This window comes from Cetorhinus maximus, chromosome 1, assembly GCF_964194155.1.
Source record: "Cetorhinus maximus chromosome 1, sCetMax3.hap1.1, whole genome shotgun sequence".
Classification (NCBI taxonomy): domain Eukaryota; kingdom Metazoa; phylum Chordata; class Chondrichthyes; order Lamniformes; family Cetorhinidae; genus Cetorhinus; species Cetorhinus maximus.
In genome coordinates this window covers 19,010,457-19,025,536 of record NC_135879.1, presented here as the reverse complement: position 1 = coordinate 19,025,536, position 15,080 = coordinate 19,010,457, and the positions used below count along the sequence as shown (strand labels likewise).

The following is a 15,080-nucleotide window of genomic DNA, read 5'->3' as shown; positions in this document are numbered from 1 at the left end:
ATTTCCCAGCTCAGTAGAGCTGCCTCGGTTCAAAGGGTCCCATTTGACCCAATTTTCACCCCAGGGAGGTGAGGGTGGAATTGAGTTGGGCACTCCAACTCCAGAAACAGATCTAGGAAGCTAAAGGTGTGGGCAACTGCCAAGGTGCCCAGTCAGAAAGCCTGCCTTGGTTTTATTCCGGTTGTTTTAGAAGCTGGAAGTCCCTCTAGCCCTCACCTCTTGCATCCCTTCAACCGCCCCCCCTTCATCCCCATGGCCCCTCTATGCCAACACATGCCCCCCACATACCACTCATGCCCCTCATACTCCCATGGCCTCTCATACCCCATGCCACCTATAGCCACTCACCTAGTATCTACCATGGGAAGACCTCAGGAGCCATGAGGAGATGAAAAATATGCTGCTAACAATCTAATACAGCTCACATTCATACACACATGATAGCGAAAGAAAATCCCATTCATGAAACTCATTCAAAGGTTATAAATCTCTTCAAGTCTGTTATGGGAACAACCAACTTATATTCAGTCCCCACATCAAGGACAGTGAATCCTTTAATGGTGTCTTTAAACTGTCAATCAGCCCGCCCCCCACCTCCATTGAAATAATGCTTTTGTAGCTTTTGAAACTCAGCCAAACATTCAAATGACCTCACCTATAGTAACAGTGTATAGGAAGTGTCAACAAAGATCTCTACTGAAACTGTGGTCATAGTTGTTTCTAACCTTCACCAGATGGCCTGTCAATCAAAGCAGTTTAGCAGACTTCTTTTAGCTCTCACTGACAGCCAAAGCCTGTTTTATTTTCCAATTGTTAAACACCTCAAATTATGACACTGAAACAGACCTTATCCACCCTTCACAAGTGTTTATTTCTACTCCATCAATTTGTGACTCCCATACTGAGGATTAAGGCCCTCAGTACAGCCAAAATGGGGTCTGTTTGAAGTCAGCACTAATTGCAAATGACCCTGCTGATATCAGGCTTCCCACCTGCCCTAACCCCTTCCCCCTCCAGCAAAAATGGGATCCATCGGACTTTGCACTTAGTTCTTGCCCACCACTTTTAAAGGTCTCTGGAGCTGGCCCGATTCTGCAAAATTCCTGCCCTAACAGTTTACCCACAGTCAGCACAGCTGCTCTTGCCTTTGTCTAGAGGTGTGAACACCTAGCACCTTCTTCCCCGTAAGTCAGCCTTGGCCCTCCTTGCCCCCATAGCAACCCAGGCCTTTTGTCAGGCAGAATTCAGAGCAGGTCACATGATCCTCGTCACTACTCCATTTTACCTTAAAGAGACAGTCCCAAAACCTCTTAGTCATGTAATCTTTATATTCATAATAACATTCATCCTAAACAGAATCCTTTTCACTTTCCTGTCTGAACATATTTAAATTGTCACCTCCGATAATAGGTGTAAATGATTCCTGTGGATGGCTCTATTGACCTGTTGCCCTCACCAGTGAGGATATTTGTACAAAGGCAGCTAATCTTTTTAGTGGAAGATTAGACCAAGCATCGTGTATTAATATTTTGCCTTTGTTCCTTTGATATTCAGGGAAGTAAATTTGACTTTCTGTAATAGGGTAAAATGGGCAATAGCCAAACCACAGCTCATTTTACACCTCCTCATTTTCCATTGCCATTGAAAAGAAGGAACAATCTAGATTTGCATAGTGCCTTTCATGACTTAAGAACTTCCCAAAGTGCTTTACAGCCAAGGCATGCATGATAGAGATAGATCGAACTTGCATAGTGTGAAAATGAGGCGGTTTGACCTGTGGCTTTTTCGAGCATCTAAAGTCTGTAAGTTCAATTTTAAAAACATAATTGCAATTTTAATTAGCTTGTACTTTTAAACACTTGGTCTCCTCACCTCGAGACCATCAGTCAGAGTTTTTTCAGTGAAAGTGCAGACAGATTGAAATCCCACCACCCTTACCACTTCAACACATGCTGTCAGTTAAATTTGTTCCATCAACATTAGATTTAGCTAAGAAAATGTATCACACATTATGCACGTGCGTGTGTTGGGAGTGGAATCGTGTGACGGGAGCTACAATTAACATCCTCTTGCAAGCTGTGCATAGCCTTGTCTGAAAAATACCTTTTTACTGAACTGTTCATGACATGTCCTTGTTCCTGTCACACTAGCCTTGTCACTTAAAAGTTGCTTATTCGTGACATTTGTATTGATCATCCCAAAAATCATCTACAGTTATCTGGCTGACCTTCCCTGCCATGTTTGCCATTACAACCTATGTTAGAAACATTGAACTTGGGTCTTTTTAAGAGCACTTGAATGCCCTGATCGGTTTGTATTGCCTTCTGGTAATCTGGTAATTTTAAGGGAATCATTTGAAGCCTTTGGTGGTGAAATCTTGCTGGTGTTCTCTTTTAACAGTAACGACAACTGCTCTTTCAATTTAACTTTGTTTCCTCATCTCTCTACTTGTGGTGGGTGAGGAAGACATTATTTACTGTACTTGGTTTACTTTTTATTGTTTAAGAGCCATTCAAAGGGAGGTACACAAATTCAATTTAAATTGGCTGTCGCTGAATATGTTAGCACAAAGACTTGTGCATTCTGGAAATAGTGCACTGCTCGTCACAATTAGTGCTGCAGTGGAATCATCGCACAGAAATGAAACCCCTGAGCCAAAACACAAAAAATCAAATAGAAAAGAGATTTTGACATTGTAGAATACAGTTATTTGGTTCAAATGTTTATCAGCAGTTTCTATAACAGTTCAAAATGTTCAAAAATTGCCACTGAAAAGCTTAGCTACTCAAATAGGCCCCTAGAAGGTAGGATCAAAAGTAGACCATTCAGCCCCCGGAGCCTGTTCCGCTATCCACTTAAATCATGGCTGATTTGTATATTAACTCCAATTACTTGCCTTGGTTACTCCTTAGTAATCTTACTCAGCAATAGTCTTTCGATCTCAGATTTTTTTTAAAAATTTTCACTTGACCTCCCTTTTTGAGGGAAAGAGTTCCAGATTTCCGCTACTCATTGTGTGAGGAAGTGCTTTTTGCCGTTACCCCGATCAGCCTTTTCTCTAAGTTTAAGTTTGCTCCCCCTTATTCCATACTCCCGACCAGAGAAAATAGTTTCTTTCTATATACCTTATCAGAGCCTTCAATCATCTTAACCTTAACCACTAGACTTCGGGCATAAATTGGCAATCCAGCTTAAATTGCTCCAAAACCTCAATAAGTTTTGAGAAGTTTTTTTTCTTCCTTAAGTTTCTGCTCACAGTTGCCTATTGCCAAATGCAAGATTCGGCATGAATAAAATCGAGTATTATTTTAGAATGCAATTTTTTTTGCTTTATCTTTGACATTTTAAGAGCGGCAACTTGGTGCAGTTTATTAATATAGCTGCAAATGGGTTTATCTTTAAAAAAATAACCATTTTAATCAAGGTTCATCCCCTGAAAGTAGCCCACTTTTAAATAACTGAAAATGGTTTAAAAGAAAATCAGAACCATCTGCTAGTCATTTCAGCGTGCATTAGTCAAATTTCTTAGTAAATTAAGATAAAGTTATATCCAAAAGCCTTTAAAACTTGCAAGTTAGTGGCCTTGTGCTCAAAAAAGCTTAATTTTAAAAGCCTCAGTGAAAGGGGGCCTGCAAACAGACACAATTAGCAGAAACTTCCAATGGTGATTTATTCTAAATTGGAGCATGGGGCAGTTTTGTGGGTGGGGTGGATATGAGGATCTAGCACAATTTTTTTTTTAAACTAGCACGAAAGATTATGGGAACTTTATTTGTAATTGTGCTTGAAATTCTGCAATCCTTTGTATTGGTTTTGCCAATTCCAGGTCCATTGCATTGATTAATCTAAAAAACACAACCTAGTGGAAACTCTAGGCCTCAAATCCTCTGTTCGTAGTTATTGGCACATAATTTTTCACCAGAGAGACCTGGTGAGGAGTCAGTTGTAGAGCCAGTACGCTGAAATCTCAAATTTAACTACTATTAAGTTGATGATATTTTGACGCAACATCTGTTGAGCGATGTCAGATAAATTGCAACATCCTTACGTGTACTTCTAAATTCTTTTACAGATTCATAAATTGGAACTTGAAGAGTTTAGACTACAGAATGAGATGCAAGATGCAAAGGACCAGAATGAACTGCTAGAGTTCAGAATCTTAGAGCTTGAAGTAAGATATTCCACTTGTAAAGTGTCAAATGGATCAGAAGTTTATGAACCAAAAAGGAGAACGTTTGTGAAGTAATGTCACGTGTAGCCACTCATCTTCCAGCACTAATGAGCATTGCCTTTTATTAATGTGTAGCTGCTTCACTTCAGAAGAAAAGAGAAGCTGTTTCACTGCCTGGATTTTTGATGTAAAAAAAATTCTTGGAATATATTCTGACAAGTTGTTAAAGAATGATTGAAATGTACAAATAGATTATAATTTATACTAATAGGTTATAATTTATAGTGAAATATTTTTTGCACTTAATAAAAAGATTTTGTTTTTGCTACTAATTGCATTCATCATTTGTGTTTCATAATCCTGCATTGTTTGTCAATCTATTCACCAAAGCGAGTCTAAGTTTGCCTCAGTTATCATACTTCATATACATTATGGTTTATAACACACTCCCATTGCGATTTGTTTTTGTTTTACTCTGAAGAATCTGGTGGAAAGCCAGGAGCTTCACATCACAGCCATACCCTCCTGCACTTGATTGAAATGCATTCCACGCACATGGGAGATACAGAGGAGTTGGGATTCATAGTAGGGAATTGAAACAAATAACTTAGAGCTACTGTTTTAGAAAAAAATATCAGCGTAAGCAAGAGCTCAGTAATTCACGAAACCATAAACTCTAGAATACAAGCTTCTCTTCAATTTTGTCATTAGAGTGCATCATTCTTTTGAACTGTGCTAGATTTTCAGGGAGCTGATTGCTTTAAAGGTTGCTTTGTGGTATGTGTGCCATACTATGTGATACCATTATCTGTTTTCGGAATGCTTGTCTCATCTATTTTTTGGCCTAACATTGCATTGGCAATAAAAAGAGGCGTGCAAACCCTGTATTTCAAGACTGTGCAGGAACACTAACCCAAAAGCTTTGTTTTCTTTTTGCAAAAGCTCATGTGACCTATTATTTGTCTATCATTTTGGGAGGCGTCCCACGTTTGAGCATGATTCCACTGAAATCCATTTAGTTCCAATATTCCTGCTTTTCCATCTGGTTCATTTCAGCAGCAGCATTCTTCCATAAACAAGTTGTAAAGTAAGTATGGAAAACATAGTAACATTAATAGCTGGCACTAAGTCTTCTGGAAAGCAACAGAAACTGTAAGTGTCCCAGTCATTGTTAAATGTACAAAAATGTTACACCAAGTAATCCTGAGTTGCAGATTGTTGATTGCTGTGACAATATGTAAAATCATCAAATGTGAACTGAGCTCATGCAAAGTTAAGTTTCTGCTTTGATAACTTATTTATAGTGGGATCGTTTTATTTTAATGTTTATCATTACATAAAATAACCTAAATAGTCTTTCGATAAAACTAAGAGAGCTTTTTGATACTTATTCTTCAATCAGTAAATTGTGAAGTTGGTTAAGAACCAGAGAGTACCAGAACAAAAAGGAGTAGAAAATGTTGAGTGTGAAATTGAGTTCACAGCAGTTAATAAATTTCAGAGCTTAAATGTTATGCTAAGAGCTCAAAGCCTTAGACTGAGGCTTTATTTTCTTCATTTTCATAACGTGGATTTGATTTGATGTGTTTCCTCCTGGCAGGAGCGGGAACGAAGATCACCGGCTTATAACTTGCACATATCAGCATTTTCTGAGAGTGGAAGTGCCCTCCAACTCTATTGTCAGCAAGAGGGTATTAAGGTGAGATTTTTCTTCCTCCGAGTCTGCCTTGCATATGGCACCAAGGTGTTATAAGAGTCTGTCCCACACATGTGAATGTACATAGATGTGTTCACCATTTATCAGGTGTGACAGGACACACTTACTCCTGGGTCATGCGCAAGCTTTCTAGGCATTCTGGAGCAACATGGCTTATCTGAATGCTGCTCCATTAAGATGTGGAAGAGACTATATTGAGTGCAAGTAGAACTGGTTGTAAGTCATGTCTTGTAAACATACATAAACTTTTGACCTAATGTCAAGATGGAAGACCATGGAATTAAGGGGAAGGGGATTTTATGGATTCTGTTGTGACGTGGTGGCCGAGTTGGTACTATTGATAGAGTTGATAAGCAGACACTTCTTGGGTGGAAGCGTTAAGTTTATTAACAAGGTACTTAGCAGCACTACATATGTGCTTTCACTTCAAACTCTATCTCTACACAACCAACTCCAACTACGGACTACTGAGGTAACCCACGCTACTCTCCTATTGGGCATTAATCTTTCTTAACAAGCATTATTCTTAAAGGTATATTACACACTAATTAAATCATAATTACTACTTTATTTCCCCCTTTACTCGAATATACATTTTATATTTATAGGTACAAATTTCGCAAAACAATAGAATATTTACACTGGGTAAGGAATTTACAAATTCAGTCTTTCTGGTGGTTTCCTTATGCAAGTTGAACGTCTCAGCTCTGCAGCTTCAGATGCTTTGTCAGGAACCTCCTTTTCTGGAATTGCCTGAACATGTGTTTCGGTGGGAACCTGTAGCTCTATCCTCAACTCTTACAGGAACATCAGACATGTCTGTACTAGGTTGAGTACTCTCAACAGGAAATGCTGACCTGGTCATGAACACCGGTGGAATCAATTCCTGGTGATCTGCTTCCCTTTTCCTTAGATGATCCACATGCCTCCGTATGACTTGGCCTTCCACCTCCACGTGGTAAGATAGAGGTCCAGTCACTGCACTTATTTCACCCGGTAACCACTTTGGTCCTTCTCCAAAGTTCTTCTCATATACCTTCTCTCCCACGGTAAATTTCCTGTCGTGGCTATGCCAGTCATGCCTAGTTTCCTGGCTTCCCTGACTCCTTTCCACCTTCCTCTCTAAATTCATCATTATCAAGCTCAATCTCGTCCTGAGACAGCGTTTCAACAATAACTCCACAGGTGTGACATCTGTTGTTGTGTGAGGGGTGGTTCTGTAATGGAAGAGAAAGCGTGTTAGCATGGTTGCTAAGGAATCTCCAGTTAGCTTCTTCATGCCTGCCTTGAATAATTAAACTGCCCCTTCGGCCAGTCCATTTGAGGAAGGGTGGTAGGGTGAAGTTTTTACATGAGTGATACTGTTGAGGCTGGTAAACCGTTGAAACTTTGACGTAGCTTCTCAATTGTAGCAGCTGACGTTGGTGATTTCACGTCATATATGCCCATCCATTTTGAGTGGGTATTGACAATGAGCCGTTGTTCCCATGAAAGGTCCCACATAGTCTTCCTGGCCACTCCCATGGGTGTAACGGAGCTGTTGATGGTAACTTTTGCAGTTGTTGACACTGCACACAATTCTTCACTAAACTCTTTATTTTGCCAACCATCCCAGGCCACCATAGGCAGCTGCGAGCTATGGTCTTCATTTGGGATTTTCCTGGACGTGCGCTGCGCAGCTCAATTAACGGTGGCTGCCTTCCCTCTGGAGGTACTGTCACTCTTGCTGCCCACACTAAGATGCCTTCCTGGCTGGTTATTTCATGTCTTCTGTTGAAGTATGGTTTCATTTCATCAGATACAGGCTTTTGTGACCAACCATGAAGTACTTGTTCTCGTACTTGAGATAGGACAAGGTCCCGACTTGACCAGCCTCTGATCTGTCGAGCGCGCACTGGTGAGGAATCTAAAAGATTTAACAGTAAAATAAGCTCCTGTGGAACTAGGATATCCTCGTCATTTTCTTGTAAAGGCAAACGACTATGTGCATTGGCGTTTGCGATTTGATTGCCAGGTCTATGTACAAAAGTGTACTCGTATGCTGCCCGGATTAAAGTCCTATTAGTATTTCTGTATCTTCTTTCTATGTGCCTTCTTCTTTCTTGAGCAGACTTTAATCTGGGCCTTCTTTTTGACTTCACTATTGGCCAGACTACTCTCAGATGCAAGCTCAGCTTATCTGAGCTCAGTGGCTGAGTTTCCCAAAACGTCATCTGTCTGCTTCTTCGAAAATTCTCCGACTTTCACTTCCAAAGCTCCTTTTGCTTCCTGTGGCTGATTCTTCAGCTATTCCATCTCTTTTTTTGTATTTGTTTGCTGCCTCTTAGAAAATTGAACATTGTTGTGTCTTCTCTGCCAACGCATCCTTCAGTTTGGTCAGAGAGGTGCTGAATTCTTCCTGTTTCTCTTCATTCTTTTCCTGTGATACAAACTGTGACTTGAGGGAATCTTGTAATGTGCGAAGGTCCTTCAGCAGGTTTTCTTTTTCCTTTCTAAGGCTGCTCACCTCGTCTCGAACTCTGTCATCAAGTATGGTCTCCTCGAGTTTCTTGTGTTGCTCTTCCAGGTTTTAGCTTAAGGCAGCCTGCATTTCTTTAGGTTGTTGAGTCCTTACGCACCCCTTTTCCAAAACATGAACGCTTCCAGCTTCCTTTAGGAATCTCAATGGTCCTTCAAAGTTGATCTCCCTTAGCCAATTTTGCCCGAGAAGGCTTGGTGCTCTGCCTCTCAATACCAACACTGGTAGCTTTGCTGATTGGCTTCCATAAAGGACAGTTACTCTACTTATGCCTTTGACTTGAATGTCTTCACCCGTGTTTAGTTTGGCATCTGTTTCTTCTAACTTTAATTGATGTTCACCGTTATTCAGATAACTGAAGGTATATTCCCCAGTTACTGTAGTGGAAGCTCCTATGTCCACTTCCATTCTAACAGGTCTGCCATTTACTTTCACTGTTACAAATATTGGTTCAGTCTTTCCAACTCTTATATTAAACAACGAATAAACCTTTGAATTAAAACAAAAATAGGTGGAAAAACTCAGCAGGTCTGACAGCATCTGCGGAGAGGAATACAGTTAATGTTTCGAGTCCGTATGACTCTTCATCAGAACCTTTGAATTAGTTGCTTCAGGCTCTTCTACCTTGTAGATCTCACTGGGTTTTTTCTTTTGTTTAAAAGCCTGTTTGAACTTTTCCTTGCAATATCTCATTATATGTCCGTTTCTGTGGTAATAATAATATTCAATTTTTTTTAGACTGACAATTGTTAAAAGACTGTTTGTTTCCACCTCTATTGAAATTATTCCTTGTTTTTGCTGCTAAGTCATGTTTCCTGATTTACCAGCTAGCGTGGGCTGTTTCCCACTTCTCGGCAACGCCTTGCATTTTCGCGTCCTTTTTGGTTGGTATTTCCCGCGATGTGGAGGATGGCGCCATTTTGCATGCCCTATCTGGCTTTTGAATCTCTTACTGCACTTTCCATTGCCAGTGCAATCTCCAGCGCATTCTTAAAATCCAAATTCGCTTCAAATAACAATCTCTTCTGGACCATGTCCTCATTCACACCGGACGCTAAACAATCTCTGAGCATGTCATTTAGAGAAGTACCAAACTCACAAAGACCTGTTAACTGCTTCAAACTTGACACATAGCATGCAACGGTCTCACCCGGGGCTCTAATTCTTGAATTAAACTTGAACCTTTGCATCGTTACTGAGGGCTTTGGTTGATAATGGCCCTTCACAAGGTCCACCAATTCATCAAAAGTTTTCGAATCTGGGGCACTGCGTGCTGTCAAACTTTGAATCAAACTATAAGTTTTATTCCCACATGTACTTCAGAGGATCACCTGCCTCTTCTCTTACCCCGTAATCTTGTTTGCCTGGAAAAAGAACGTGAGACGTTCAACGTAGTGGGACCAATCATCCGTGGCTGGATCGAAAGGATCAAGTCTTCCGAATTGCGGTATTTCGAGAGGGAATTACTTTGTGGACTGGAATAAAACTTCTACTTACGCTCACTGGGCGAGGCCAGTGCTGATTGCTTTTCACTTGATTTCTTCCATTAAACTTGTTTTAGCCTTGTCGCCAGTTTGTTGTGACGTGGTGGCCAAGTTGGTACTATTGATAGAGTTGATCAGCAGACACTTCTTGGGTGGAAACTAAGTATATTAACAAGGTACTCAGCAGCATTACATATGTGCTTTCACTTAAAACTCTATCTCTACACAACCAACTCCAACCTGACTATTGAGGTAGCCCACGCTACTCTCCTATTGGGTATTAAGGACCATGTGATCTTCCTTTTCAAGCACTATTCTCAAAGGTATATTAAATACTAATTAAAACCATAATTACCACAGATTCAAAATTAGTTCAGTCACAAGAAGCAAAGGATGGTGGTGGATGGATATTTTTCAGTCTGGCTTGCTGTGGATCCATTACTATTTTCAGTTTTTATAAACTAGTTAGGCTTCCATGGCTTCAGGCACAGCTTCATAAAGTTGGCAGATGATCCAAAACTTGACAAAGTTGTAAAACACAATGAGGATAATTATAGGCTTCAGGATCACATAGGCAAGATGGTGGAATGGGCAGATGTATGGCTGATGGAGCTCAATGCAGAGAACACTGGAGTGATATACTTTGGGAGGGTGAATATGGAAAGACAATGTACCATAAATGGCATAATTTTGAAACATGTAGATGAGCAGAGGGACCTTGGTGCCCATATACATACATTCTTAAACATGGCAGGAAAAGTTGGTGGTTAAAAGGCTTATGGGTTATTTGGGTTTATAGAATGTAAAAGCAAAGAGTTCATGCCAGAACTTTATAAATCACTGGTTAGGCCTCAGCTGGAATATTGTGGATAATCCTGGGCACCACACTTCAGGAATGATGTAAGTGTCTTCGAAAGGGTACAGAGAAGGTTTACCAGGATGTTACCAGCAATGAGGGACTCCAGTTATGAGGAGAAGTTGGAAAAGTTAGGACTGTTCTCCATGGAAAAGAGGTTAAAAAGTAACCTAATAGAGGTTTTTAAGAGAAAGAGAAGTTTTGATGGAGCAGATAGAGAAAAATACTATTCCCACTGGTGAATTGCTCAATAATTAGAGGCCATAGATTGAAAATCATTCGCATAAGATCTGGAGAGGAGATGGGGAGAATGTTTTAGCTCAGAGAGTTGTCAGGATCTGGAAAGCTCTACCTGAAAAGATGGTGGAAGTTGATTCCATAAATAATTCTAAAAAGGATTTGGACAGATGCTTGAGGATAAGGCACATACAGGGTTAAAGAAAAGAAGCAGGAATATGCAACTAAGCAGTGTCAATGATTCTATGATTACAACAGTGGCTACACTTTAATATCACCCCATTGGCTGCTATGTGTTTTAAACTATCGTGAGATTGTGAATAATGCTGCATAAATTCAAGTCTTTTTTTGTTTATCCTGGTCGAAGGTGGTTGATTGGTCACTTGCTCCTGGAAATGGAGCAGATTCTGGTTCCACAAGTCTGGATTTTACCATCCACCAGTGGGCAAGAAAGACTTGTAAAATAAAGTGCCGAGCCATTGGCAGCTTGCCTGCCTGCCCACCTGTCTTCACCCCACCACAATTTTATGGGTGACAGGAGAGACATCGGGTGGGCCACCCGCCTGTGGCCCAGTTGAGGCCCTTAAGTGGGAAATCAATGCCAGTTTAAGAGCTTTCTCCAACCACTGCTCAGATTTAATGGGCGGCGTCTGAGGCCTTGGTCCAATGTGCAGCCCAGCAGGTTTGACCCTCAGTTTTCTGTCCACCGTGCCTAACATGCTCGCGACCTCCTTCGCCAGAGCATGCCAGCCTGCCCCAGTGAGTTCCCAGACTTACCTGAGTTCCAGGGCATCCACGGTCGTGCTTCTTTCCAGGTCCCCTGCAGTACCGGCAGTGGCCACAGCTCCTAGTGGCACTGCCAGTACTGAAGAGCTGCCGGCCTGCGATTGGCTGACAGTTCTATGAGGCAGGACCTGTTCCTGGGATGGGGCGGACGCCTTGCCTCATAATAATCACAAGCCCATCGGCGAGCTGGCTAACAGGAGGCGGGCTTGTCCCTGAAATTTATGCTGAGGTGCGTATAATTCAGCCCACTAAAAGGGGTTTGGTATGAAATTTTGTTTGATAACATTCTTGAGAGGGGCCTTGGGCTGTTTTACCACATTAAAGGTGTACGAATACGAGTTGTTGATTCTGTTCTGCTATTTTCCGGAAAAGAGGTCCATGGGCGGATATCTTCTTGACCACCTCCCCTAAGTTGAGTGGTGTCGTGTTGAAGGAATTCCTGGACTACCCTGGGAAGCCTGCCCCTTATGCCCTAGAAATGCTTCGGTAGAATTCACACCAGCTGAGAACTGGCATGAGTCCTTTTGAAGCCTTGTGGTGCCAAACCTTAACCAGACTTCTCTCCGGAGACTAAAGGTGTCAATTCGTGTCGGTTTATCTGCACAAGGAATGAAAACAGTATGAGGTGGCAGACGTGACCTGACCTCCTGAGTATTTCTAGCATTTTCTGCTTCTATTTCAGATTTCCAGAATCTGCAATATTTTGCTTTTATATGGGGTGCCCAATGTTCATTTTTTCTAGTGTGTATGTACAGTGCTTCCCAAACTTTTTCTCACTGTGACCCCACTTAATGCTTGAAAATTGGTGCAACCCCCAGAGTGAGTGAGAGTGGGGTGGGGGGAGTGTTGGGGAAGAGTTGTTGAGTGGGGGAGTGGGTGGGGATGGTAGAACTTTTATGGTTGGGGGTGCAGTTGTTGAGCGGAGGCCAATGATTTTGCCCACAGCTACTTTGAAGAATCCCGGGCCTCGGATCTAAGAATCATGCACACGCGTGTAATGGGGCCTCAGCGCCAATCCCAGGACTGTCCCGCCATTCACTACGGCACGCATTCAAAGTATCTCCGAGCATGTTCAAAGAACCCCCTCTATTACAAGCATGTCCGTGGAAATCCCTGATTATCCAGTTGGAGCACTAAACTGAACAGCCAATCAGGGCACTGAAAGAACGACCAAGGCTGCAAAAAAGTGTCCCATTGACGAACCGTTTGGAAAAAATGCCAAGTCTCGACTTGGCAGTTGCAATTGCTGCCAAGGAGCTTGCAACCCCAAAGCCCGTGACCCCAATAGGGGTCACAACCCACAGTTTGGGAACCCCTAATATGTGGCTTATTAATGAAAGAAGCCCTGTGAAACCTGCAGCTGGAAAGACTTTGGAATAAGATATATATCCAAGAAAAACGATTAACAAAAATACTCAGCATCAACAATAAGTGGAGTTAAATACTTTTTTCATTGTTGCATTTCGCTGATCTTTTCATTTGCTCTTTTGACCATTGAATAGATTTAATTCTTTGCTAATGACATCAATCCTTTCTTTCAGGATGTGGTCATTCCTGACCTAATGAAGAAACTTGATATCCTGGGAGATAATGGGGTAAGGTTATTTCATACAGCAGAGATCATCATGGTTCATTGAAATCATCTAAATTCAGGAGATTCACGTTGCTGGCACCTTTCATTCAATGTCGTAGTGATCCCTCAGTTGTTTAACCAGAGATAGTGTTTGACAAAACCCTATTGTAATTCTGCCATCTTTAAATGTTCTAGGGTAATTCCCAAAGCACGGGAAATGTTTCCATTGGAATAGAGCATTTTCTAATCTTTTTCATATCCGGGGTCAATATCAGGCATTCTTGGGTCAGATGTGGCACAGTGACTTGGCCCCAACATTGAGCTTTCATTTTCCTGCTCCATCTCAGAAGTCTTTTTCTGTATTCCATACAAGCCACCCTCAAAGTATCTGCAAGAGGGGTTACCTCACTTCTGGGGAGTCTTGAGTTATAAATCAGTACTCACTGGGAACCAGATTGAGGCAGTTTACTTGTTTCACTCAGCCCACAGCAGCTGTTAGAGCCTTTATTTCATTAGCTTGGGCTGAATTTGTACCCATCTGTTGGAGGTGGAGGTAACAAACTTCACAATCAGTTAATTTATGTCTTGGAGAATACTTTCACTTCTGTATTTGATTTAAAGTGATAATTGTGTGCACCTTTTCAGTATAGATGTGTTTATATGTGGCACAACATTAGGGGGAGCATTTCCTGCACATGCTCAGATGCAATCTCAATGTTACGGTGTCAGTTGCATGCATTAAAACAAACAAGCTGTCTTGACACGGACTAACAATAAAGCTCAAATTACCCATTTTCATGTCTGTGCAGTCCTGTATAATTGTAAGTTCTTGCATTTAGCAACTGTTTCCTCTGTAAAATATGTTTCTGATGATTCAGTAAATGATGAAGATATTAAATCAGGAAATTTCAGCAAATGAGATTCTCAACGTTCAATGTGGGGAATAGATACTAATACTTAGTTTAAAGACACTTTTTTGATAAAAAACCAATAAAAAAAGTTTGGCTAAAATATTTAAGAAAAAATTCATCCCCTGAAATGATGACCCTGGGGATTAAGAGTCCCACAAACTACCAATCGAACTACTTGGGTAGTGTAGAAGCTTCCTGCACAAATTCTTAACACGTTGGATCTAGCCTGAGGAGGGAGTGCTCACATAAAATCTCATTGAGATTGCGATCTCATCACAGATTGGGAACTGGGATGAATAGTCATTGATAGGATGAATTGAATTAGCCTTTGAAAGAGTCAAACTCCTGTCGCCGGCCAGAAAGGCCTCAGCAGCAATTGTGCATGTGCCGGCAGCTGCAGTGTGGAATGAGTGCGCTTACAACTATATCTGATGCTTTTACGGCCAGTGGCGGGAGTTACAATATTTAAGGAACTGTTTTTGTGCTGGCTACACCAAATACTAAGAACAAGTAAAATTATAAATTCATTGTAATAAGAGTCAAAATGAGTGCAGAAAAGATTCACGAGAATGGTTGCAGAGATTGGGAACTTCAATTATGAAGATAAATTGGAGAAGTTGGGACTGCTTTCCTTGGAGAAAAGGATACTGAGAGGAGACTTAATAGCGGTATCCAAAATCATGAGAGGTCTGGATAGAGTAGATAGAGAGAAACTGTTCCCACGTATGAAAGGATCAAGAGCGAGAGGGCATAGAATTGGCAAAAAAAGAAAAATGGTATGGGAAAAACTGTTTTCACACAGCAAGTGGTTAAGATCCGGAATGCAG

General features: G+C 41.2%; 1 protein-coding gene across 1 annotated transcript in view; it reads left to right on the top strand.

Annotated features, from left to right (window-relative positions):
- The window catches only part of LOC144688852 (uncharacterized), a 582,637-nt gene that overhangs the window by 311,571 nt on the left and 255,986 nt on the right, over positions 1–15,080 (top strand). The window contains exons 15-17 of the mRNA XM_078555848.1: positions 4,073–4,171; positions 5,772–5,870; positions 13,311–13,364. Coding sequence (XP_078411974.1) covers positions 4,073–4,171; positions 5,772–5,870; positions 13,311–13,364 — 252 coding nt within the window. The remainder of the gene's footprint in view (positions 1–4,072; positions 4,172–5,771; positions 5,871–13,310; positions 13,365–15,080) is intronic.